We start from the raw sequence: 25,873 nt of genomic DNA, 5'->3' as shown, positions 1-25,873 counted from the left end.
ATCTGTAAATTTTTGTTTTGGAAGTGAATTTCTCCTTTAACAATGTCCATACTAGCTTTCTGGGCCTTGAACGTGTCAGTTGTGTTGCTGTCTATGCAGGGTCAAAAAGCTCTTGGATTCCATCAAAAATATCTTAATTTGTGTTCTGAAAATGATAGGTTTTATAGGTTTAGAACAGCATGAAGGTGAGTAATTAATTAATGGTGAACTGTCCCTTTAAGCAGGCAAAAAATGTTTTCAAGAAACATTTATTACTATCAACTTTTAAAACAGTTGTGCATCCCAAAAAAGTTGGCATTCAAATCCATAATTTTGGCATGCTCTACCACCCGGTGCCACTAAAGTATAATGTAGTCAATTGAAATTTCTGAGTCGTTATATTATCTGTACTGTTACTCTAATAGGTGTTCCAAAAATAGAGAGAAATGACTTCCAACCACTTATTTCTATAAGGAAGAGATAAAAGGCTGTATCTCCAGCTGTGTGTTCGCTTTTCTAGCTTTATGTGGTAACCTAGCTTTATGTTTCAACATTATCACTGTTACTTATTATAAGACTTACCTTGTCCCAATGTCTCTCACGGTCCAAAGCAATGATCACCATGGAAGGATTGGTGAGATAGCCATCAATGTTGAAGGAGAGGTCCTTATGCTCCCATGACACATTTAGCATATGCCTGCAGAACACATTTAGCAGCTTTAAATTAGTAGACCCAAAAAAAGTAGATTTGAATTTTAAGTGATTGTACAATTGCCTGGATTTATCCATCTCTGAAATGAGACAGAAGACTATTAGGCAGAGAAAGGAGGACATTTCAAATACAAGCCTATAATTTTTTTTTCTTCCACTATGTCAAATGAATATAAATCAGAGCGTACAGACACTAATACATTTACAGTATTCATTCTCTCTCTTTTAATCCTCTTTGTCTCATAGACCTGAACATTTTTCCTAAACGAATTGTTCACTTATAGTGTGGAGCAGAACACGAGGCAGGATTTAATATTGTCATTCAGTTTTACTGATGCAAAAGTGCAGCAGCCAATAGCATTATACAGACATCATTGATAATTCATAGTGGTTAAAATCATGACTAACAACTTTCAACAAAAAAGTCTTGAGTTCAAATACACAGCTCTATATCCATCTTATCCACCATCTCTGAGATTTATAGCTACTTTGTAAACAATAAAGCTCATAAACAACGATTCAATATCAGTGATGCTTGGACAAATATGCAGTAAATATGAATGTAAATTACTTGAACAGCAATAGTTCCTACCAAAATGAAAATTTTGCCAGCATTTATTCACCCCCATGTCATTTAAAATTTGAATAACAATGTCTGTAGAAAAAATTACTTCAAACAAATATTTTTTCATATAATGGCAGTGCAAATTTCACCATGCAAACAAAACAAAAAAATAAACACATAAAACAGCCCAACTAGTTGTACTCCAAAACTTATGAAGCCATATGATCTGACAATGACAAACAGACAGAAATTTAAGAGTAGGCCTATTTACCATTAATCTTGTTTTAAATGAGCTGCTAAATGCGGCTAAAGTAAACAGGCTCGTCACTCCACAGAGAGAAGAGAGGGGCGGGGCGAGCACAGCTCATTAACATTTAAAGCAACCTTGACCAGAACAGGATGAATTTTGCAGAGCTCATTTTGACAAGGTAAAAAGGGTGTTGTTTTACACTACCATTGAGAATTTTTAACCAAAGCATATTATAGACTTTTCATTAAGACCCTAAAGAATCATATCTACTTGTGGAAAATGGGCATCCGATGACCCCTTCAAAACAAATCAGTGTGATTTGTAAACAATTAATTAAAAAAATAAATTATTCAATGAATCATTTTTCACTGACTTGAGAGTTAACATTTTCTATGGCCAACATTAAGGTGAGTAAATGTCATTTTCATTTATTCCTCTACACTCTACACAAATGTACTTCATGATGCTATAGAAGAACCTTTTTTGTTTAAATGGTTCCATAAAGAGCCTTTAACATCTGAAGAACCTCTGTTTGGTTCTTTGTGGTGAAAAAAGGTTCTTCAGATTACAAAAAGGTAAGAAAGATTGTTCTTTAAAGAACATTTGACTGAACAGTGGTTTGACTTTGTGGAACTAAAAACGGTTCTTCTATGGCATTGCTGTGAAGAACCTTTTAAAGCACGTTTTTTTAAATTGTGTACACATCTTACCATTTTACCTCAGAGAATATTTTCTTTCTTGCCAGCTGATGAATCCTTTGATACTGCCCAACCAGTCACACATTTGAAAAGAAGGTCAGTGTCCTGTCTTAAAGCCAGATTTCTTAACTGTCTTCTGACAGGACGTTTCTTTTTATGCTATAGAGATGGGCAGACACCTGAACAGCAGCAAAGCCTGGAAACATTCCGGATGGAGGACCCAGTCACTCATGTGTCTCTGATACGCTTGATCACAGAAAGCTCGGAGAGGCAACTGGAACACTATTTAATGAGGACGGTGACTCCCAGGTGAACGGCAGATTTAACAAGGAAATCTGGAGAATCTCCCAGTCTCATTACAACGGGAGGGACACCACATGAAAAAGCGCAAGAATGCAATGTTTTGTCTGGGAAGCTGTTTATGACGAAATCTCTAGAGGCAAATTAAGCTGCGAGAATTAAAAATGTCAGGATTTTGAGGATTTGTAACTTTGCCACCCACACTTTCCTGTTGAATTTGATGTGATCAACACGTTTGACAAAAAATAGGGCAATGCTGGCCAAGGGAGGACTAAATATATGACAGCTTCATTAAACATTACTGGCACTCAGAGTACCCAGATACTCCAAAGGGATGTCTAAGATATAGTTTTTTTCAGGACATGATGTTAACGACGATGTTACTGATGTTAATGAAGATCAATAAACCACAACAATGAGAGATATTACAGTACATTAATGAATTAAAATGCCACTCAAGAGTATGCTTTCATGACTAGGTTTCTAGTCAACTTTAAAAAGTGCACTTTGTAATAATTAAAAGTTTTACTTTAAAAGTACATTATGTTTTATTAATCTTTTGTCATACTTGAAAGTGCATTCCTTTGAACTAAAGCATATGTAGGGTACTTGATTACAATTTGAGTGAGACATGGGGGTGAATGTTATTCATTATTACGTTTAAAATTTAATACCATGTATTTTACATTTACTAAACTGCAACTTGATCAATACAAATATATTCAACCCTTGTGCTGTGATAAAAATCCTTTATCTACTTAAGAGTGTAAATCTCTCATTATGCTATATTATCACCAAATCTTTGATTCAGGCAACTGGTTTTCTTTCTATCAGCATTAAAAAGCATTAAATAATTAAACGGCTGAATCCAATATTTGGCAAAAATTTAGCATAATTTATAACTTATTATACATTTGTGAGCAGTACGTTTTAGCCCAATGCGATAACATTTGCATTTTCAGGGAAGAGAAAATTGACTCCAGGTCAAAACGACCAGAACACATCATTAAAGACATTTTCAATAGAAAAAAATGACATTAAAGTATATGATAAAATTACATATAAAGATGTACTAGGGTGGGTCAAAAACCTAACTGCATTTAATATAAATTGTAACTATAATACATTTTTATTAAATTGCACTTAACATGCAATTAAGTATCCAAAACATTACATTCGGTTTGCAAAAAGATTAGTTGACTTGAACATTCCAGGATTCTTCTCCATATGGTGAATTTCAATGGTGGCCAACGGGTTAAAGGTCTAATTTGCAGTTTCATCGCAGCTTCAAAGGGCTCTACATGATCCCAGCCGAGAAATAAGGGTCTTATCTAGCGAAACAATCAGTCATTTAAAAAATGAAAAAAAAAAAAAAAAAAAAATATATATATATATATATATATATATATAAAAACATATACATAAAAACAAAAATTTCAATTTCAAAATCTTCTGACATGTTGTTTTGCCTTTTTTTTTGTAAAGGGCGTTTAACTTTTTTTTGCACATTGGCTTTGTAAACACTGGGTTGGTATTTCCGCCTACGTTAATCACGATGAATCACACCCAAGTTAAATTTATATGTATATAAATACACACACAAACATGTAAATATTTAAGAAATGTAAATATATTGATATATTTATATTACACATAAATTTAAATATATATATATATATATATATATATACGTATGTATGTGTATTTATACATAGAAATATACATAGTACATACAGATATTACGTAAACACAAACTTTTATTTTGGATGCGATTAATCACCATTAATGGATTTGACAGCACTAATAATGCGTGAGGTCGAGCTACTGCAAGGTGAGCATTTGTGGCTAAAAAGTATATAAATTGTATTTTTTTTTTAGAAAATGACACATCGTTTCGCTAGATAAGACCCTTATTCCTCAGCTGGGATCATGTAGAAACCTTTGAAACTGCAATTTGGACCTTCAACCCGTTGGCTCCCATTAAGTCCACTATATGGAGAAAAATCCTGGAGTGTTTTCCTCAAAAACCTTCATTTCTTTTCATCTGAAGAAAAAAGACATGAACATTTTGGAAGACATCGGTGAGTAAATTATCAGGAAATTCTGGTAGTGAACTAATCCTTAAACCATACATTTTTTAAAGAATGTTTGAAGTATATTCTTTCAAAAATAAGTTTTCTTTTTAAAAGTATACTAAAATTTACTTTGTTTCACAAGGGAAGATATGGGTTTTAAATCCTTCTCTTTAACAAACAATCTACTGGTGCTTTTAAAAAATATCTTTACTTAGTACTCTGAAATAGTCTTACCTGAAGAGAGAATTGTTGGCGAACGATTTGACAGGACTATTGCAGTCCATGTGACCCTCGGGAATGAATCCTCTGTTCTTGTGGAAACTGTGCACCCCTTTTACTATGACTGCGACTCCTTCCCGTACCCTCTGGCGCAGTGTCTTCCTCCAGCGGTCTGTGATAATACTGATGACGCCCACTGGGAAACTGTCTGGAGGGGATACTTCAGGGTTCCCCACAGCCAGACTGGGGACGACCCAGATGTATCCAGGCCCTAGCAGCCCCACATCAGAGGCCATCCTGAATAAGTACTGTGCCTCCTCGTGGGAACAGTACACTAGATATACCTGCGAGTCCACCTGCTGCAGTAGTCTACGTGTGCGGATATCGTTGGCCCCCACGGACATCTCAAAGCTTAGCACATCCTGCAGCTCCCACAGGAAGTAGCTGGTGTCTGTGAAGGAGCGGATGTAGTCCACGAAGGTCTCGTAGCCGGGATACAAGCTGGTGATGACTACAAAGTTACCCCAGTTGTACTCCTCCATCACTTTGAACATCGCATGTATTTGCTGCTCTATAGAGGCTCCCATCTGGAGAAAAGTAGAGCCTTCAGCCTATAGAATCAAGACAGAAGATACATTTAATTCTGCATTTGATGATGAAAGTTTATAACTTATGTATAAAAACTTACACTACCAGTCAAAAGTTTTTGAACAGTAAGATTTTTAATGTTTTTTAAAGAAGTCCCTTTTGCTCACCAAGCCTGCATTTATTTGATCCAAAGTACAGCAAAAACTGTGAAAATCTGAAATATTTTTACTATTTAAAAATTCTATTTGTATATATTTTAAAATGCAATTTATTCCTATACATTTTCAGCATCATTACTCCAGTCTTCAGAGTCAGATGATCCTTCAGAAATCATTCTAATATGCTTATTTGCTGTTCAAGAAACATTTATTATTATTATTATCCATATTTAAAACAGTAAGTACATTTTTTTTCAAGATTCTTTGATTAATAGAAAGACCCAAATATCAGCATTTATCTAAAATGTATTTATTGTTTTTTTTTTAATTATAAAAAATAATTTTACTTTTATTTAGCAAGGATTCTTTAAATTGATAAAAAATTATAGTAAAAACATTTACAAAAAAATTCTATTTCAGATAAATGCTGTTCTTCTGAATTTTTAACTTTCTATTCATCAAAGAAACCTGAAAATAAATATACTCAGCTGATTTCAACATAACAATAATAATAATAATAAGTTTTTGAGCAGCAAATCAGAATATTAGAATGATTTCTGAAGGATCATGAGACTGGAGTAGTGATGCTAAAAATTCAGCTTTGATCACAGGAATAAAATAGATTTTAAAATATATTAAAATAGAAAACAGTTATTTTAAATAATACAAATATTTCTATTTTTTACCATTTTTGCTGTAATTTGGATCAAATAAATATAAGCTTGGTGAGCAAAAGAGACTTCTTTAAATAAAAAAAGCATTAAAAATATTACTGTTCAAAAACTTTTGACTGGTAGTGAATATGCTATATAGAATAATCAAACACATGTGGGTACCATAGATTTGTATATATTTTTATATTATTAGGTGAGCATAAATCTTCTTTCAAACCATTCAAAAAAAATCCTACCGACTCCAAACTTTCGAAAGGTAGTGTATGTTTTAAATTTTCACTGAATGACCTTCTGATGGCAGCCATAACTCGCACAGCCCTATAATTTTCTGCATTTCAGTTTTACAGATTGCTGAACGCACAGGAGATCCATAGTAACTCAATCATGGTACATGAGACTTTCTCATACCATTGAAATAACATGTATTACTGAGCGACATTAACCTTGAACGCATTCCAAAGTATGAGATACGAGAATTGGATTTACAACGCAAAGACAATTCACTAAACTATTGATCCTATCTGTACCACAGCCACGCGTAGCAGCCTTGATTTATTGCCTGACTTTCAACCATTATTCCTCTTTCTGTAATCTCATTGAATAGATTTACACTTGACACCTAATACTCGTTTATCCATGCAGCTGTTCAATATTGTGCCGTTGTGATGCGCTCTTTTAAAAAAAAAAATATGCACAATTACATTTGCATATAAAAATGTGTGAATCATCACACTTAGTGTCAATATCAAGCCGCAATTGTGCATGTAAAAAATAAAGTGATCTATTAAGTGATGTTATAATTTCACTTGCACTTAGTTAACCTCAAACAAGCGAGCGTCCTAATGCCCTACACTGCCAGCCGCATTTACTTCCACCGCACAGCATGAGATGACTCAAAGGTACCGGAGGAGGTGGTGTCCAATTAAGTTCCAAAGTGAGAAAAATGGGTGTGGAGGTCTGGGAGTGTCAGGAGCCGAGAGACATTTTCCCAAGACTCCTCCTGACTAGAGCTTTCCCCTCTCCTGACAGACTGATCCGGTGTCTTTCAAATAACTTCTGTGGTTAAAGTAGGCTACCTCTTGGAGAGAGAGAGGGCTTGTGAATGTCAGGTGCTCTGGGACTCACCAGTCCTCCTTCTCTGCCAGATTTCTTTCTTTAAGAAGTTACACAATCACCTGGACTCAGCTCTCCTGCGATTAGCACTCACAAGCCTTGACAAGACCATTTTGAAGTCATAACGTAGTAGTCAAAATGTGTTTTATGTTTGGAAAAAACTGGCACTCAAGCAGTAAAATGGCATGATCCCTCCAGGACTTTGGTAATAGGCATTACATGTACACTTTGGGCATGAAATTTGTCCCATGAGCTTCAATGGGTGCCATGTATCTTAAGGGGAAAAAAAAATTTTTTGTCATTAATTACTCAACCCCATGTCGTTCCAAACCCATAAGACCTTTGTTCATCTTCAGAACACAAATTAAGATATTTTTGATCTCAGAATGCATGCGATGTTGTACTCTTGTTAACATGTATGGACTGACATGGAAGAGAAGAAATTGTTGAATAAAGTTATTTTTGTTTTATTTGAGCACAAAACGTTTTCTCATAGCTTCATAAAATTACGGTTGAACCACTGATGTCACATGGACTATTTTAACTACACTACCAGTCAAAAGTTTTTGAACAGTAAGATTTCGAATGTTTTTTTAAAGCAGTCTCTTCTGCTCACCAAGCCTGCATTTGTTTGATCCAATGTACAGCAAAATATTTTTACTATTTAAAATAACTGCCTTCTATTTGAATATTTTTTAAAATGTAATTTATTTCTGTGATCAAATCTACATTTTCAGCATCATTACTCCAGTCTTCAGTGTCACATGATCCTTTAGAAGTCATTCTAATATGCTGATTTGCTGTTCAAGAATTTTTTTGTCATTATTATTATTATATATTATTATTATTATTGTATATTTAAAATGGTAAGTACATTTTGTCAGGATCATCTGATGAATAGAAAGGTCCAAAGATCAGCATTTATCTAAAAAAAAAAGATTTGTAACATTATACACTGTACCATTCAAAAGCACGGAGTCAGTATAATTTATTTATTTGGGAAAGAAATTATAGAAATTAATACTTTTATTTTGCAAGGATGCTTTTAATTGATCAAAAGTGCTAATAAAGACATTTATAAAATTACAAAAGATTTGAATTTTAGATAAATGCTGTTCTTTTGAAATTTCTATTCATCAAAGAAAAAATTCTACTCAGCTGTTTTCAACATAATAATAATGATATAAACATAATAATAATAAGAAGAAGAAAATGTTTTTTAGCAGCAAATCAGAATATTAGAATGATTTCCGAAGGATCATGTGACTGGAGTAATGATGCTAAAAAATGTAGCTTTGAAATCACAGGAATAAATTACATTTTAAAATATATTCAGATAGAAAACAGTTATTTTAAATAGTAAATATATTTAAAAAAAAAATTACATTTTTGCTGTACTTTAGATCAAATAAATGCAGACTTGGTGGGCAGAAAGACTTTAAAAAACATTAAAAATCTTACTGTTCAAAAATCCTTCAAAAACTTTTGACTGGTGGCGTATGTCCCTACTACCTTTTTGGGTCTGGAACGTCAGTTACGCTGCTGTCTAAAAGCTCTGTCAGAAAGTTGTCAGATTTCATCAAAAATATCTTCATTTTTTGTTCTGAAGATGAACAAAGGTCTTACAGGTTTGGAACGACATGAAAGTGAGTAATTAATGACAGAATTTTCATTTTAGGGTGAACTATCTCTTTAAAGCTTTAGTTCACCACGTTCAAAATGAAAAAGATGTCATCAATTACTCACCCTTGTGTCTTTCCAAACTTGTTTGACTTACTTTCATCTGTGAAACATTAAAGGTGACAGTAACGTTCTTCAAAATGTTCTTCAAAATTACCAGCATTTTTCAAAATGTAATTTTGTGTTCTGCAGAAGAAAGTAAGTCAAACAGGTTTGGAGTGACATGATGGTGAGTAAATGATGACAGAATTTTCATTTTTCCAAAAAGGGAAGTTCTACCCTGAAAGGTGATATTTTAAGCTCACTTTATTTGGAAGGCACTTGGCCATTGACACAGTGTCTTATGCTACTGGGATTTCATGAGAAATCCCATACCAGATGTTTGTGACCTCCAGTGCAATCCCTCATGCTAGAAAAAAATAATCGGGAACAGCTTATTCAATTGCATGGGATTTACATGTGCAATATACATTGGTTTGTCTTGCTGTACAACGACCAGATTTGAATAAAGTAGAACAGGCTGTCGCATGTCTCTGGCTCCGCCCACCACATGCCTATACAAGGGGAATTGTATAATCGCATCAAATTTATATGATATGATATGCATGCATTTCTCAAAGGAGATTAAATGCCTAATCCATAATCTGGAAGTGTGGTTATTCAGAGTGCCATAAAATATGGTTCACAGCTTTATACTCCTATTTCTAATTTGATTGACATTAGAGTTCTTGAGTTCTGTCCAAAATATTATAACATTATTAGATAAATGAGAACTGGAAATGATAAATGTGAAGGAAGTAATAGCATGAAAGGACATGGTCACTGGACTGTTTGTTTCACGTTCTATAGTTAAGCTCTTGAAAAATTATTCCATTCCAGAATGCTTCATTTTAATCCAGTTCCTACACAATTATCTGGCACTGGAGACAAACGCATATTTTTGGCCTTCTGTTCTACTTTATACATCTTATCAACATTTTTCTGCACATTGTGCGAGTCTAAAAGGCATTTGAAAAATGACAGCTGGGCAGGAAGGAGTCTTCCACTCTCTAGCTGGCATTGAAGATACTCATCTGCCCCATTAAATCAAGGACTATTGTGTTTCTCATTTAAAGATATACATCTTTTGCCAGTCTGCATATGTAATGATTGTTTTACTGTCTAAAAAGCGTACTTTTTAGTGCATTGTGGATTTCAGATATGCTGCAAAATCCACAAAGCGTGCACTAATCGTAAAAAAGTGACACAACTGCATGTGCCTTTAGTAATAGCTGTTTGAATTAAAGGCCAAAAATGAACATTCTGTCATCATTTTCTCAACTTCATGTTTTTTCAAACCTGTATGGCTTTTCTAGTTTTCCACTGTGGACTGCAGAGATGGAATAATGAAGTTTCTCAAAGGCGAAAACCAAGAAATTTATGCGATTCTTCAGACTGCTTTGTGTTTGGTCCTTTCAATAATAGATAAGAGTGTGTTTTTTATTTCATTCGCAGTTGAAGCTGCCACCAGACACTCAATAAATGTACAAAAAATGCCCTCGCTACACACGGTGTGTAGAAAATTACTGTCATGAAAAAGTCTTATACGGACAGTAGTTGCCTTGAAAATGTGCATTTAACAGCTGCAATTTTATATTTTTTCTTGATGTTATTCAGAAGTTTCCACACCTCAGTAATCAGAGGAAAATAGGACACAACTGTTGGTTGCTGGTTATACATCATAACACCTACTGATTTTCACACCTCACAAAATCACTTTTCCACACAGCTGTTCAATAGCATATCATTGCAGGGGGGCTCGATGAAAAATGCACACACAAACCACATGCACATGCTAACGTTTTTCAACCTCACAGCAGTTATTTTAGACTCGCTGTGTCTAATAAGAGCTGTGAGAACAGCATTCCTGAAATGATTTCACAGATACCCATGAATAAATTTTGATTTGAAATTCATACAATTGAAGTTTACATATAGTATACCTTGCAGAATCTGCAAAATGATTATTATTTTACCAAAATAAGAGGGATCATACAAAATGCATGATATTTTTTTATTTAGTTCTGGCCTGAGTAAGATATTTCACAACAGTTGAATTTCTAAAAATGATCCTGTTCAAAAGTTTACATACACTTTCTTAATACTGTGTTGTTACCTGAATGATCCACAGCTGTGTGTTTTTTTGTTTTGTTTTGTTTAGTGATAGTTGTTCATGAGTCCCTAGCTTGTCCTCAACAGTTAAACTGCCTGATGTTCTTCAGAAAAATCCTTCAGATTCCACAGATTCTTTGGTTTTTCAGCTTTTTTGTGTATTTGAACACTTTCCAACAGTGACTGTATGATTTTGAGATCCATCTTTTCACACTGAGCACAACTGAGAGACTCATAAGCAACTATTAGAGAAGGTTCAAATGGTCACTTAGGCTTCAGAAGGAAAAACGATGCATTAAGAGGTGGGTGAAAACTTTTGAATTTGAAGATCAGGATAAATTTAACTTATTTTGCCTTCTGGGGAACATGTAAGTATCCTTATACAAGGTATCCATAAAGCTGCTTGGTTTATATTTTTATGTAAATAACTGTATAAAATGCGTATTTTACAATTTTATTCTATTCCAGTTGCTTTCATAATAATGACCCATTTCAAATGTTTATATGCTTTTCTTCTCTTTCTTCTTTTTGTTCTTACCAGCTCCCACTTGTTGTGGTGAAGTAGTTATGAAATATTGTTCTTGTTAATACTTTCCACCATCTCAGTAATGAATATGCATGCAAATTACAGCGAAGTGCAACAGTTACCATATGGCATTCGGCAGAGGTCAGAAAAGATTTAAACAGTGAATTTTGAATCGATTTCTTCTTGTAAACTTGGACGGCAATTAAATAGGTAAATAAATTACCTAATTATAGGTAATTCGTCCAGGTATTTTTACACAGGTACTGGGAGAAAAACACAGACATTCTGGATTCGTACAGCAATAAAATTACAGACTATCTTCTTCTGAAGGGCAGTACTAAATGAAAAAAATATGATATGTAGGCAAAATGAGAAAAATGTACACCTCTTCATTATGTTCAAAAGTTTTCACCCCCTGACTCTTAATGCATCAATTTTCCTTCTGGAGCATCAGTGAGTGTTTGGACCTTCTGTAATAGTTGCATATGAGTCCCTCTGTTGTCTTAAGTGTGAAAAGATGGATCTCAAAATCATACAGTCATTGTTGGAAAGGGTTACAATACACAAAAAAAACCCTCAAAACTCACAGCACCCACAGCTGTGGATCATTCAGGTAATAACACAGTATTAAGAATCAAGTGTATGTAAACATTTGAACAGGGTCAGTTTTATAAATTTAACTTTTTTTCTCTTGTGGACTATATGTAAATGTCTTTTATGTTAAATATCTTTTTCAGGTCAGTACTAAATAAAGTAAAACATGTATTTTGTATGATCCCTCTTATTTTGGTAAAATAATTACCATTTTCCAGATTCTGCAAGGTGTATGTAAACTTTTGATTTCAGCTCAGGGGATTTTGTTGTTGTATTATCATTACTCTATAAACTCAATAAATACATTTTCCTGTAGTTGGTTAAATATAAAAATAATCCAAATAAACTTAATTCAAATATATTTTTAGGTGATCCAAAGGTTTCCAGTTCAAGGACAATGCTTTTTGTAGTAACTTAAGTCTTGAATGGATTGTGATCTCAGGAAATCCCCATTACTTATTAAACCTTTTCCTTCTCTGCTGACAGATCCTTAAGATCTACCACTACCACCTTTCAAACACTTACTTTATGCGGGATGACTACTGCCGACCCTCCACTGATGCCTATGATGGGGATGGACGTCTGAGAGGAGATAAAGTCTAAGATTTGTGCCACAGCTTCTGAGTCCACGTCATCTTCAAACACCACTCCGTGGAGGCTCTCTGCTGCCATAGTCTGACAGAGACGTGTGAGTAAAGCCCTGGGGTTAGTGTCATTCACCAGCACGGTGATAGGGTTCACTTCCAGGGGCATGTCTAGGAAGTTTTCTGGACTCAGACGGCCCTTGATCTCACTGTGGTGGGCCAAACCACTGAAAACCACAGCCACGTTGACCGAAGGAGGACCGAAGAACGGACGTCCCCGGCAGGGAGGCACTACGCTGAGTAACAGATGGAAGAAGAGGAGGAGTTGAAGAGAGGGACCCCAACACCCTTGAGGAGTGGCCATTTCAGCCTCCTAAAGCCTGAGAGAGAGAAAGAACAAAAACATAATTTCAGAATTTTTTGTCAGTTTGGAAAATGTCAGATATGTGTTCTCTCTAAAGCTCTATTGTTTTTCATGTGGATGAAAATTAAAAAATAAATTTACATGGCACCTCAGTGATAACAGTGATGGATTTGTATGCCAATTTATTCTGTGATCCTACAAACCTGTAGTTAAAATGGTTTTATGTCTTGCATTTTATCTCTCAAAATGATGGATGACACTAAAAATGTGAAAATTAGCAGAAATAACTTAATGCAACCTCTTATTTATCTAAGGTATCCATAAAGCTGCTTGGTTTATATATACATATTTCAAAATTTTATTGTATTCCTGCTGCTGCCATAATAATGACCCTTTTCAAATGTTTATGTACTTTTCTTCTCTTTCTTCTTTTTGTTCTTAACAGCTCCCACTCGCTGTGGTTGAGCAGTTATGAAATAATGTTCTTGTAAATACTTTCCAGCATTTTAGTAATGAGTATGCATGCAAATTACAGCGAAATGCAACAGTTACCATATGGTGTTTCAACAGTGGTCAAAAAGGATTTAAACAGTGAATTTTGAATTGATTTCTTCTTGTAAACTCACAGATGTGGATTTGGACGGCAATTAAATTACCATGACAAAGTGTTTGTCAAAAAACCGTAGGTAATTCGGCCAGGGATTTTTTCACAGGTGCTGAGAGAAAAACACTAACATTCTGGATTCGGACGGCAATAAAATCAAATCACAGACTAAACCTTGTTAAAAGCTAAAAATTGTTTACGTCCCCATGAAAAACAATTACTGCACAAATCAGGCTTAAGTCTGTATAATTAACAAGTTTTCCAAAGATTTTTTTACTGCAGTTGGTCGGTGAAAATCATAGAGTGGTCCATACAGTTCATAATTGTTTAATTATTGCAGATTAGCATTGAGATGCAATTGAAATTTCAATGCACTTTAATACAGTTTGTGAAAAACAGAAATATTACTGTTTTTATTGTATTTTTGATCAAATAAATGCAGCCTTGAGCATAAGAGACTGCTTTCAAAAACATTAAAAAACTCACCGGCCCCAAACTCTTGAACTGTAGTGTACATTTACATTATTTCTACATTTTTATCAGGGGAGACTTGCAAATGAGCAACAAGCAGCAGCGATTATTTAACAATATTGATTTCTGTGTGTTCAGACATGATGAGATGAAAATAGGACACAGTGTTGCATTGTTACGAACAAGAGCGAGGCCTGAGTGACACAAATAAAAAGCATTGCTGCAGAAATCAACCTCTGTCAGGTGTTGTTTATAAACACATACAGTGTCGTTCAAAAGTTTGGGATCAGTAAGATTTTTAATGTTTTTTTTAAAGAATTATTGATCAAAAATACAGAAAAAAACTGTAATATTGTGAAATATTTTTACATTTTAAAATAATGGTTTTCTATTTTAATACATTTTAAAATACAATTTATATCTATAATACTCCAGTCTTCAGTGTCACATGATCCTTCAGAAATCATTCTAATATGCTGATTTATTACTTTTATGATCAATGTTGGAAACAGCTGTGCTGCTTAATATTTTTGTGGAATCTGTGATTCTTTTGTCAGGATGCTTTGATGAATTAAAAGTTAAAAATAACAGTATTTATTCAAAATAAACTATCTATAATGTCTATATATCTTTGCTCTCACTTTTTATCAACTTACTGACCACAAACATTTAAATGGTAGTTTATATTGTTACAAAATATTTCTATTTTAAATAAATTCTGTTCTTTATAACTTTTTATTTATTAAAGATTCCTAAAAAAAAGTATCACAGGTTCCAACAAAATATTAAGTAGCAAATCTTTTTTTAACACTGATAATAAATCAGCATATAAGAATGATTTCTGACGGATCATGTGACACTGAAGACTGCTGAAAATTCAGCTTTGCATTACTGAAATAAATTACATTTTTAAATATATTCACATAGAAAACGTTTGTTTTACACTGAAATTATATTTCACATTATTACTGTTTTTTCTGGATTTTTGATCAAATAAATGCAGCGTTGATAAGGATAAGACACTTCTTTTTAAACAAAAAAACAAAAAAACATTTTGAACAGCAATGTATATTATGTGCCTTAAGTGTCATCCACACAAAACTGCCAAACTCAATTAAATTAATTGAATTTTATTTTTGTTTTAATTTATTTTATCTTACTGATGACTATACAGACATACAGTATGAAATTGTACATAAAAAATGTACAGGTGTACTTTAATGTACAGTAATCCCGTGTTTAAAAAACATTCACATGGTCTGAATGTCTATTTCTGTCACTCATAATCTCAGACTGCATGTGTTCTGGTCACAGTGTGCATGCGCCTTTGTGACACAACAGGCCATTAGCAAGCTGAGTGGGAGGTTTACAATGAATCCAGCAGGGAATCACATCTAAACTCAGCTCTCAACACTTCACAGGGGCTGGTCCCTGATCTCTCAACCCGCAGATGGCGTGGGTCATCGAAAGCTCACCTCTAATGAAAAAAAAAAACTGACGAACGCTTGTTTAATGATTCCAATTCACACCACTGCCAGTTTGTGAACCATGGATATCTATATAGTGCACAGGTCTATAGCATATGTTGCCTGTCTTAATCTTACAAGTGACCATATAGACCTTAAAGTCTAGTAATTTCAAGGACAGGCCCTTTGGAGCGACCTCGGGTCAAGTGCATTACTGGTAGCCATGGTGACAGAGCATGATAGTGATCTCAATAACTCTCCAGTTTCTGGGTCGCAGCGACTTGGAAATGAACCAGCAACCTTTGCGATGCCAGAGCTGAACTTTAACCATAAGGCTACCGCTGTACTTTTAAGTGTGTTACAGTACACACAAATAAAGCAGGCTTGTTTCAAGAGCAAACTAAATCAGAATCTGATGAGATGCACTTGAATTAGAATCTTAAAGGTTAGGCCCATCCATCCATGCCAGCATCTTACGACTATGACACCGAAGCCTATTAAACTATCAGAGCTAGCTGTTGGACCATGGACTGTAATTACTATCCATGATAAATGCAACACTCACATTTTGATGGTTATCATGTTCTTTAAAATACATCTGGCTTCTAATTGCTACATTAAGGACATATTATGGTAAGAATGCATGTGGTTTTGCTTGCTCGCTCTGATGCTTTGTACTGCATTGGACTTCATTAGCAACGTTCTTCATCCAATGTGGAATCTCAAGTACTTTCTGCACAAGTGGAAGACAGATGGCGAAGTAAGAATGGAGATATGCATTCCAATTGCAAAAGCAACAAAAGCAAACACAAGACTTGCCATGAGAAACCCAGACGCTCAGAGAGAGTTAAAGCCGTCATGGTCTCTGTCCCCTGTCTCTGTTTTTCCTCTCTCTGTTTGCTTTTTTGAATCCTCATTAAAAAGACACTGTTCAAAACTCCACTCAATACTGGCAAAGCATCAATGAGCATATTTGTATGCTTGTAACTCAACGAAATCCTCACACTTAGTCGAGCAGCGGAGTTAACATAGCAACAGCTGGGCGAGTTTCTAGGGAACGTGACAGAGAAGAGTGAAAAAAGAGCATCTTTTATTTAAAAAATATACATCTGAGGGGTGTTTCTTCAACTAGGCACTTCTGGTCCTGTGGAGCGTCTTAAAGGAGAACTCCACTTCCAGAACAACAATTTACAAATAATTTACTCACCTCCTTGTCATCCACAATGTTTATGTCTGTCTTTCTTCAGTCGTAAAGAAATTATGTTTTTTGAGGAAAACATTTCAGCATTTTTCTTCATATAATGCCCCAAATTTGAACTTTCAAAATGCAGTTTAAATGCGGCTTCAAACGATCCCAAATGCCAAAGTTCAAAATCGAGGCACCATATCAGTCCATTATATGGAGAAAAATGTTTTCCTCAAAAAACATAATTTCTTTATGACTGAAGAAAGAAAGACATAAACATCTTGGAAGACAAGGGGGTGAGTACATCATATGTGAATCTTTGTTTTGGAAGTGGACTTCTCCTTTAAAACATGCTTTGCACACTCTCATTAACCAATAGTATAATGTCCAATAGTGGCCACTTCCACATAATAATCTTTTCCAGCACATCTCATACAGTGTATTGTGATTAACAGCAATAGCATTCTGTGGTGTGAATTGCATTTTAAACCTGGAGTAAAATTGGCAAAACATATTACTTTTTCTGAATAATTAAATTTTCACACTCAAATTACACAAAATTACAGCTTGACTGGAAATGATGCAGAATAAATTCTGTTTACAGCTGAAGACTTCAGATGCAAAAACCTTCCAAGTTGCATTTTCTTTTAAATTAGTATTTTTATGAGGCTTCTATGTTTAGATTCAGTAATTTCACTTTAATGGCAAAGAAAAGGTTATTAGTCTTATGCCTTATTTTTAAAAATGTCTAATGATATTTTCATAGGAGTGTGATAAAAAAGTTAATTTGAAAGAAAAATCTCAGACAGACTTGGAGGATTTTCCATCTTAAGTCTTTAATTACTTTGCTTTCATATTTAATCTAGGGTTAATTAACAAATACTAAAATCAGCTAAAACAATTTTCATTATTTAAAATATTAATTCTTTTAAAATAAAATGATTAAAATTACAATTTTTTAGTTTAACTTGTACTAAAATAACTAAGTGCAAAATTAATAAAATTTTACATATTTAAACAAATGGAAACAATGACATAAAACAGTAAATTAAAAAAAACTTTAAAAAAATATTTTTTTTTTTTTTTTAAATAAGCTAATTCAAAACATTAATAAAGGCTATAATATCTCAATGATACTAATATAACAAAGTATTTAATCTCAAGCATGCTCTTCACTGACACTATTGTCCTCTTTGTAACAAAAATACACAAACTCTGGAAAAAAAAAAATACAAAATGTAAAAATATGTAAAATATGTATTAGGGTAAAATTATTGGTCATTATGGAAATTAAGCCACAACTGGGACAGTAATTTGCATATAAAATCAAAATAATGTTGACACAATAAATATGGAAATCATTTATAATTTACTTTTTTTTTGTTAAAATGTACAAATACATATATTTTTTGTAATTTTTCATTTTTTAAGATATAAACATAAAAGCTCTCGGATAAAGGAACAAAATGATAACACTTTACAATATGGTTCATTAGTTAACTACATTAGTTAACATGAACTAAGAATGAACAATACTTCTAAAGCATTCATTAACAGTTAATGTAAATGTCAACATTTACTAATGCATTATTAAAATCACAAGTAGTGCTTGTTAACATTAGATAATGCATTGTGAACTAACATGAACAAACAATAAACGACTGTATTTTCTTTAACTAACATTAACAAATACTGTAATAAATGTATTGTTCATTGTTTGTTTATGTTAGTTAATGCATTAACTATAACTAATGGAACCTTATTTGAACCTCATTAACAAAGATTAATAAATAGTGTAATAAATAATTGTTCATTGTTTGTTCATGCTAGTTAATACGTTAACTAATGTTAACAAATGACACCTTACTATAAAGTGTTAACAAAAAACAAACTGTATATAAAAAGAACATTTAAAAAGTAGCAAAAATAAACAAGGAATGCAAGACGAAAAGTTTCCAAGACACTTTTCATGTGACCCTAATATAACAAGAAAAAAGCTTGAAAACTGTTAGTTTCAGTAATAATGAACCCCTGGGACACAAGTGCCAATAGATGAAGAAACACCCCTATATTGGATGTCTTCAGAGTGTGTGTTCATTGGCCTACTGCACGTGACACTGTGAACAGCAGTGAGACACCTGCAGACTTGCTTTGATGACAGAAAATGGAACACAAACACACACACACAGAGTCAGGCTGCTGCACGATAATATATTCACACTCCCGTTTTCAGTCTGTTAGATCTGCTGTTGATGTGATCTTCTCATGTCCTTTTCAAGTCCTCAGATCTCTTTAAAAATGGACACTTTGATATGTGTTTGACCATAGATCCTATGGACAATCACATCACACAGCTAGAGCATGTACTCTTATTTCAAACAAAAACAACAAAAGAACAAAAATGAAAGCGTTCATCAATGTCAGGCAAAGAACAGCTGCCATTCATTCTATTTTTTGTGCCATCATTGAACAGGATTTGAAGCACTTGTGCAAATGTAAATAAAGTTGTGAAATAGACAGTGATCATACAGGTCTGTGACACATGCACCGAGGTGCCTGAGTTACTGTAAGGCACGTTCCTGAATTCACAGCATTACATGTAAACACGACTCGTCGCAAAATTTAATCTGCACCTTCCATGTAGATAATCGCAGATAGAAATATTTTCAAAGTAAAACACCAGCTGTGGGTGCCAGCTGTCCACGCGGTATCTGATAGGTGAAGCTGATTAAAGCACAATGGCTTTTAATACATTTTGCAACCACAACTACAACTCACATCCACTCTTCAGTTCAGATCATAAACTGAACTGTAATTTAAACAGCATTCAAATGAACAAGCATCCACAAGAAGAATGGGCACATCTGAAAGAAAAAAATTCTAATGCATTAAAACTATTTGGCTGGACAGTAAGTAAAAATAATAACAGCTACAGTACTGTTTCCCCAATCATATATTTTAATATCATTAGATGTTAGCTCTGAAATGATTCAAATAAATGAAAAATAGAGCACAAAAATATAGGATTACGTCCCGTTTGGCACAACTTCAAATGGTTGTAGATTGGGCTTTGCTCCAAATACAAACTAGACATTTGCTGGTCACATTTGTAGTTAGACTGACATCTGCGACCATCAAAAATGACAATCAAAGAGCTGTAAACCATACACGGACTGTCATACACATCATCCAGATGGTGTGTTATATTAGCACTGAATTAACATCTTGTGTATTCTGTCGACGTATGTGATTCTGAGGTAAAATGCCGCCACAAATGAGAGCGTTAGCGAGTTTAAAGCTGAATTACATTCAGAGTTACACTATCGCTGCTATTTATAGCAACAATCCCAAACACATTCTCACTTGAGTGATGTTAACAACACAAAGCTAATTCCTAGTCTCAACGTTGCTTTCTATGAGCGATCCGTCTGCTTTCTGCAATGTGGGACACAAGCCGCCTGGTATTGTATTGGTCTTCAATCACACAGGAGAAGGGGATCATGGTAAGTTTTCCTTTTAAGCTCTGGCCACAAAGGTGACAGAATCCCAACTGTCCAGCTAGTTTAACTACTGTGTCTTCAGAAAAATCCTTTAGGTCCCACAAATTCTTTGGTTTTACAGCATTTTTGTGTATTTCCCTGGTGAAAAAAACAGCATATGCTGGTAGATATATTTCGATGCTGGAATGCTGGTTAGGTAGGTTTTGATGCTGGTTTAAGCTGGTCCTTTGCTGGTTTATGCTGGTCCTTTGCTGGTTCATGCTGGTCCTTGACCAACAACATGACCAGCAAAGGACCAGCTTAAACCAGCTAAGGACCAGCATAAACCAGCAAAGGACCAGCTTAAACCAGCATCAAAACCTACCTAACCAGTATTCCAGCATCAAAACATACCTACCAGCATATACTGTTTTTTTCACCAGGGTTGAACCCTTTCCAACAATGACTGTATGATTTTGAGATCCATTTTTTCACACTGAGGAAAACTGAGCGACTCATATGCAACTATTACAAGGTTCAAACGCTCACTGATGCTCCAGAATGAAAACTATGCATTAAGAGCCAGGGGGTGAAAACTTTTGAACAGAATGCATATGTGTACATTTTACTTATTTTGCTTAAATATTTATAGTTTTCATTTAGAACTGCCCTTCAGAGGCTACAGAAGATCCTACAGAAGTCCCAAAAGAGAAAGTTAAATTTACCCTGATCTTCAAATTTCAAAAGTTTTCACCCCCCCAGTTCTTAATGCATCGTGTTTCCTTCTGGAGCATCAGTGAGTGTTTGAACCTTCTGTAATAGTTGCATATGAGTCCCTCAGTTGTCCTCAGTGTGAAAAGATGGATCTCAAAATCATACAGTCATTGTTGGAAAGGGTTCAAATACACAAAAATGCTGGAAAACCAACTAATTTGTGGGACCTAAAAGACTTTTCTAACTGTTCTGAATAAACAAGGGACCCATGAACAACTATCACTAAACAAAAAAAAAAACACAGGTGTGGATCATTCAGGAAACAACACAGTATCAACTTTTGAACAGGGTTGTTTTTACAAATTCAACAATTATTTTCTCTTGTAAACATCTTTTATGTGAAATATCTTATTCAGGTCAGTACTAAACAAACAATAACATGCATTTTGTATGATCCCTCTTACTTTGGTAAAAAAAATTACCATTTTGCAAATTCTGAAAGGGGGATGTAAACTTTTGACCTCAGCTGTATCTTACTTGTTAACAGTGATGACTCAAGGTCTGTGTGGCCGTACAGTGACTCTTTTAAAAACAGATCACATCCTTATTTAGTATTCCACACAAACCCACCGCATGCTGTATACATTTTCAACAGTGATCCAAGGTGAAAGAGCTCAGAATGTCACGGTCAGAGCACACATTAGTGTCTCCCAAATCTGCATGTATCAGCTGGCTTTTCCAAACCTCTGTGATCTCACAATTTCAACCATTATCATACAGGTCTGCTCTAAAATGAAAACAGATTATGACACTGAAATACAGACGGAAGTATCACCATCGCCCGCATTTGTAACTGTGTGGCGGCGCAGACAGAATCGGATGTTAATAGTGATGTATTAGTCACACTCCAAACAGTTGTGATTGGACATTAACGGATGAGCTTTCCAGCAACAATCAGCAGTTCAGTCTTATGAATGCTAAGAGGGGACGGATTGTCTGTATTAAATAAATGAAAATAACATGTTGGACCTTTCCAGTCAACAGCATACCTATAACAGGATTGTCGGAAATGACACTTGAGTGATAAATGACTTAAGATGTTTATAAATCTACATCTATCACTTTCTATCACTTCTACTCAATTTAAAAGAGTTAACATGACAGTCTGAAATGTATAAATAATTAAATACGCACATACTGCGTGCACGCCAATGGTAAACCTCATTTCGTCTGTCCCACTCACACAAGACTTTACAGGACGTCACATTTCATTTGTGAGGAAAACAAATCATAAGGAAAACATGAAGACTGCAAGAAAATCAATTTCCCTTCTTTGACCTTGGCCGATCTCCTATCGCCAATTTGTATACATATCTATAATATTCAAGCATGATTACGGAGTTAAAAAGAGAATATCAACACAAATTTAAAGAGTTTAGAACTAAAAACAGGTGTTTTCCAACCCAATCTGTCACGAATGACCCAGTTTGCCTCTTTTTCCTGTTGTAATTGTGTGTAACTAAGTCTAGCATCACTGACACAGACTGTGAGCTGATATATGCATGCCTATGACATTCCCAATGCCAAAAAGTCCCAGTGCAGGTATGTGTGTCAGAAAGCATTCAGGTCTCCAGAATCCCATTCACTCTGCCGGTTACGCTTTCGAGGACTGTTTCTGCACTCGGCGAGCGAGCAGACACGACAGAGAGCGGCGCTCCACCTGTTAACTACGCCAGCTTTAGCCCCACAGGCATTTCCCCTGCCACACATGCAAGACCCAGAGACGGAAAGCCGCTCTCCATGTGGACACATGCACAGAGGTCGAACGAAACTGTATGTTGGAGTGAATGAAAAGGAGTTTCCTTACCTGTGCCGGCTGGATGCATTCGAGCCCGACCCCAAGCTGTACATTCTTCAGCTGTGCGTCTCCGCCTCCTCTTGTTTCCTCTTCTCGCCTTTGCTTCCTCTCACCTCCTTTTGGCCTTTTCTATCTTTCGCACTGTCTCTCTCTCCTTCTCTCAACACTTGTGTGAGACTACTTGTGTGGCAGCTGAAGACCCTGCTGTGGTGATGGCATTTCTCTCCCTCTCGCTCTCTCTCGCTCTTTCTGGCAAAGAGGGTCAAACTGAAGATGGTATCAGTGACACGGTGAGGAAAAAGATGGAAGGAATTAGCGAGAAACAGACAGACAAGTGTCCAAAAAAAGAGGAGAAACAGCTGTTAGCAGCTTGTGACGCCGACAAGAGACAGCTGGAGAGTTGCAGTTGTGATCTCTGACTGAGGAAAGGTGCGAGAGCAGGTGGGGAGCGCGTGGCGGTGACTCCCCTCGCTCGCGGATTGGCGTGCGAACGCGCGAGGTGGTGTCTTACTCTGTAAATCTTGAATAAATCTCACGTGGGTCTTGTTTACCTATGCCTGAAGTTGTGATATGCCTGTCGAAGCTCAGAAAGTATGTTTAAAAGTGTGCGTCAGAGTTTTTGGCATGGGCTAACCCTTCATCTTCAATCAAATCGCTCATCCATAGCCTCCGCCCGTTCCATCACGACCAACCTAGTTCCCCAACCTTGGGGAATAATCATGATGAAATGAGAAGGATGCTGGGAAGAGAGTACAGCTGATTAAAATAGATTCGAATGAGACTGAAGCTGTGCATCTGACCTTTTCCGTCTCTGGAGTTGTAGTTTGCTGATTTTGAAAAGAAAGTCCATGAAGATGCTTCTCAGTTAGTCGAAATGTGCTGCTCATCTGAATCTTTTATATCCGCAGGTGTCGCTTTTGGATTTAGTCTGGATTCCGGAAAAGTTTGGAGTTCGTTGGCTGAGAAGAGCACGAAAGCAATCCAGAATAAATACATACATAAACACAAATTCACAAATGATGTTTGTCCAGTTTGTAGAGCAGATGTGCTGAGCGTCTCATCTGTTTGATGTGATCTGCCTTCTGCTCTCCAGACCACAGAACAAGCTTCTGATACCTAATCATGATGCTGTACAGATTTATCCTGCCTCCCCCCTCCTCATTCTCTCGTGCTTTTATTCTCCCTCTCTCTCTCCGTCCTGAGTCCCTTCTCACCATGTCTGATTTTCACTTCCCTGTCCTGTCCTGTTTGTTCTCTCTCTGCCTCTATTACTCCTGTGTCTGTCTGTCTTTCCCACCATCTTTGTCATTATCCTCCTGCTGCAATTTAAATGCTCTTTCTTCTGCTTTCCGATCATTCTGAGATGAGCAGGTCCGACAGACAAGTTCCCTTGTCCTGTTGATTCTCTCTCTCTCTGTCTCTGACACTTCTAGACACTTCAACCTTGCTTGTCCTTCAAGTCTGAGGTTATTATAAATGCAGTTTTGTCCTTTTTTGTCAGACGGCTATTACGAAATCAATCCACGTCCTCTGCACGGACGTTTGTTTTTCATATCATTTGTTTTAATACTAAGCAAATGACATTTTCTATCCTCTAATCCTAAACCTACCTTTACACAAACCTCTCCAGATTTTTATTAAGACATTATTTATTTGATTATCAACCTGTTTTTATCATGGGGACAATGTGGATTTTATAATAAAATATGTTTCATAAATGTTAAAGGTGGCATATCATGAAAATTTGACTTTTTCTGTGTTTAAGTGCTAGAATCAGGTCCCCGGTGCATCTACCAACCCAGAAACGAAACCTGTGACGTAATAAGGGGATCTTATTATAATATCACCACCCCTTAATCTGCACGTTTCCACCCACGGCGCTGTCATTTCGTTTTTCGCAAGTGACAATGGTGTGCCAGTTCTAACGCCATGGCAAAAGTTTGAGCAAAGCATGCTAATTGTTCTGTCATTGGCTGCACAGATGAACACAGAACACTATTCAGAGCCCCAGCCTCAGAGGAGTCAAGAGAGCAGTGGATTTATTGATGTATTTTGTGTATACTACACTGCTGACACACAGATCTAATATACACATGCAATTTATTTTCCAGCTGTTTACCTTCACAGACATAAGCGACAGTTTTTATAACTAATGTGTTTTTAACAGAAACTCGTGTGTATTTGAAAGTTTTAAGCGCAATAAGACATGAACAGAACCGTTTAGTACTCACATGCAGTGTGACAGCTGCTTTTTTTGTGCATGCTTCCGATGTGTATGCTCAGAAAACCCTATTATCAGAAATTATGGTTTAAAAAGTATGATTTCAGTCCGATAGACATGATCAAAACCAAACAGATGTTTTTTTAGCAGAGTATCTGTGGTACAAGCTGTAAAGACACAGCCCTATTTGGGAAAAGTGGGCGGGGAGCAGCAGCTCATTTACATTTAAAGAGACATGCACGAAAACATTGTGTTTCTGCTTCCACTCAAATAATGCATTTTCAAAATAATATAATAAGTGACCTGTGGGGTATTTTAAGATGAAACTTCACAGACACATTCTTGGGACACCATTATATTATATATTGTAAAAAGGGGCATAATAGGTCTCCATTAATATATTCATATATACACACACTATCATTCAAAAGTTGAGGTGAGTAAGATTTTTTTTTTTAAGAAATACTTTTATTCAGCAAGGATGCATTAAATTGATCAAAAGTGACAGAGAAATTTTATTGTAAAATGTTTTAATGTAAAATTTATTGTATTATGTTGCTCATTTAAACTTTCCATTCATCAACGATTCTTGAAAAATGTATTGCAGTTTTCACAAAAATATTAAGCAACACTAATAATAAGAAA

At 35.3% G+C, this 25,873-nt stretch overlaps 1 protein-coding gene across 1 annotated transcript in view; it reads right to left on the bottom strand.

Moving 5' to 3' along the window:
• Positions 1 to 24,104, bottom strand: part of grin2cb (glutamate receptor, ionotropic, N-methyl D-aspartate 2Cb) — a 50,232-nt gene extending 26,128 nt beyond the window's left edge. Inside the window, exons 1-4 of the mRNA XM_051123606.1 lie at positions 23,017 to 24,104; positions 12,807 to 13,245; positions 4,813 to 5,408; positions 562 to 676 (exon numbers count right to left, since the gene is read on the bottom strand). Of these exons, the coding sequence (XP_050979563.1) occupies positions 562 to 676; positions 4,813 to 5,408; positions 12,807 to 13,229 (1,134 nt within the window). The 5' untranslated portion in view covers positions 13,230 to 13,245; positions 23,017 to 24,104. The remainder of the gene's footprint in view (positions 1 to 561; positions 677 to 4,812; positions 5,409 to 12,806; positions 13,246 to 23,016) is intronic.
• Between the last annotated feature and the right edge of the window lie 1,769 nt (positions 24,105 to 25,873).

The sequence above is a fragment of the Labeo rohita genome, chromosome 12 (assembly GCF_022985175.1).
Source record: "Labeo rohita strain BAU-BD-2019 chromosome 12, IGBB_LRoh.1.0, whole genome shotgun sequence".
Classification (NCBI taxonomy): domain Eukaryota; kingdom Metazoa; phylum Chordata; class Actinopteri; order Cypriniformes; family Cyprinidae; genus Labeo; species Labeo rohita.
Note: the sequence above shows the minus strand (reverse complement) of the source record. Positions and strands in the feature narration are given on the sequence as shown.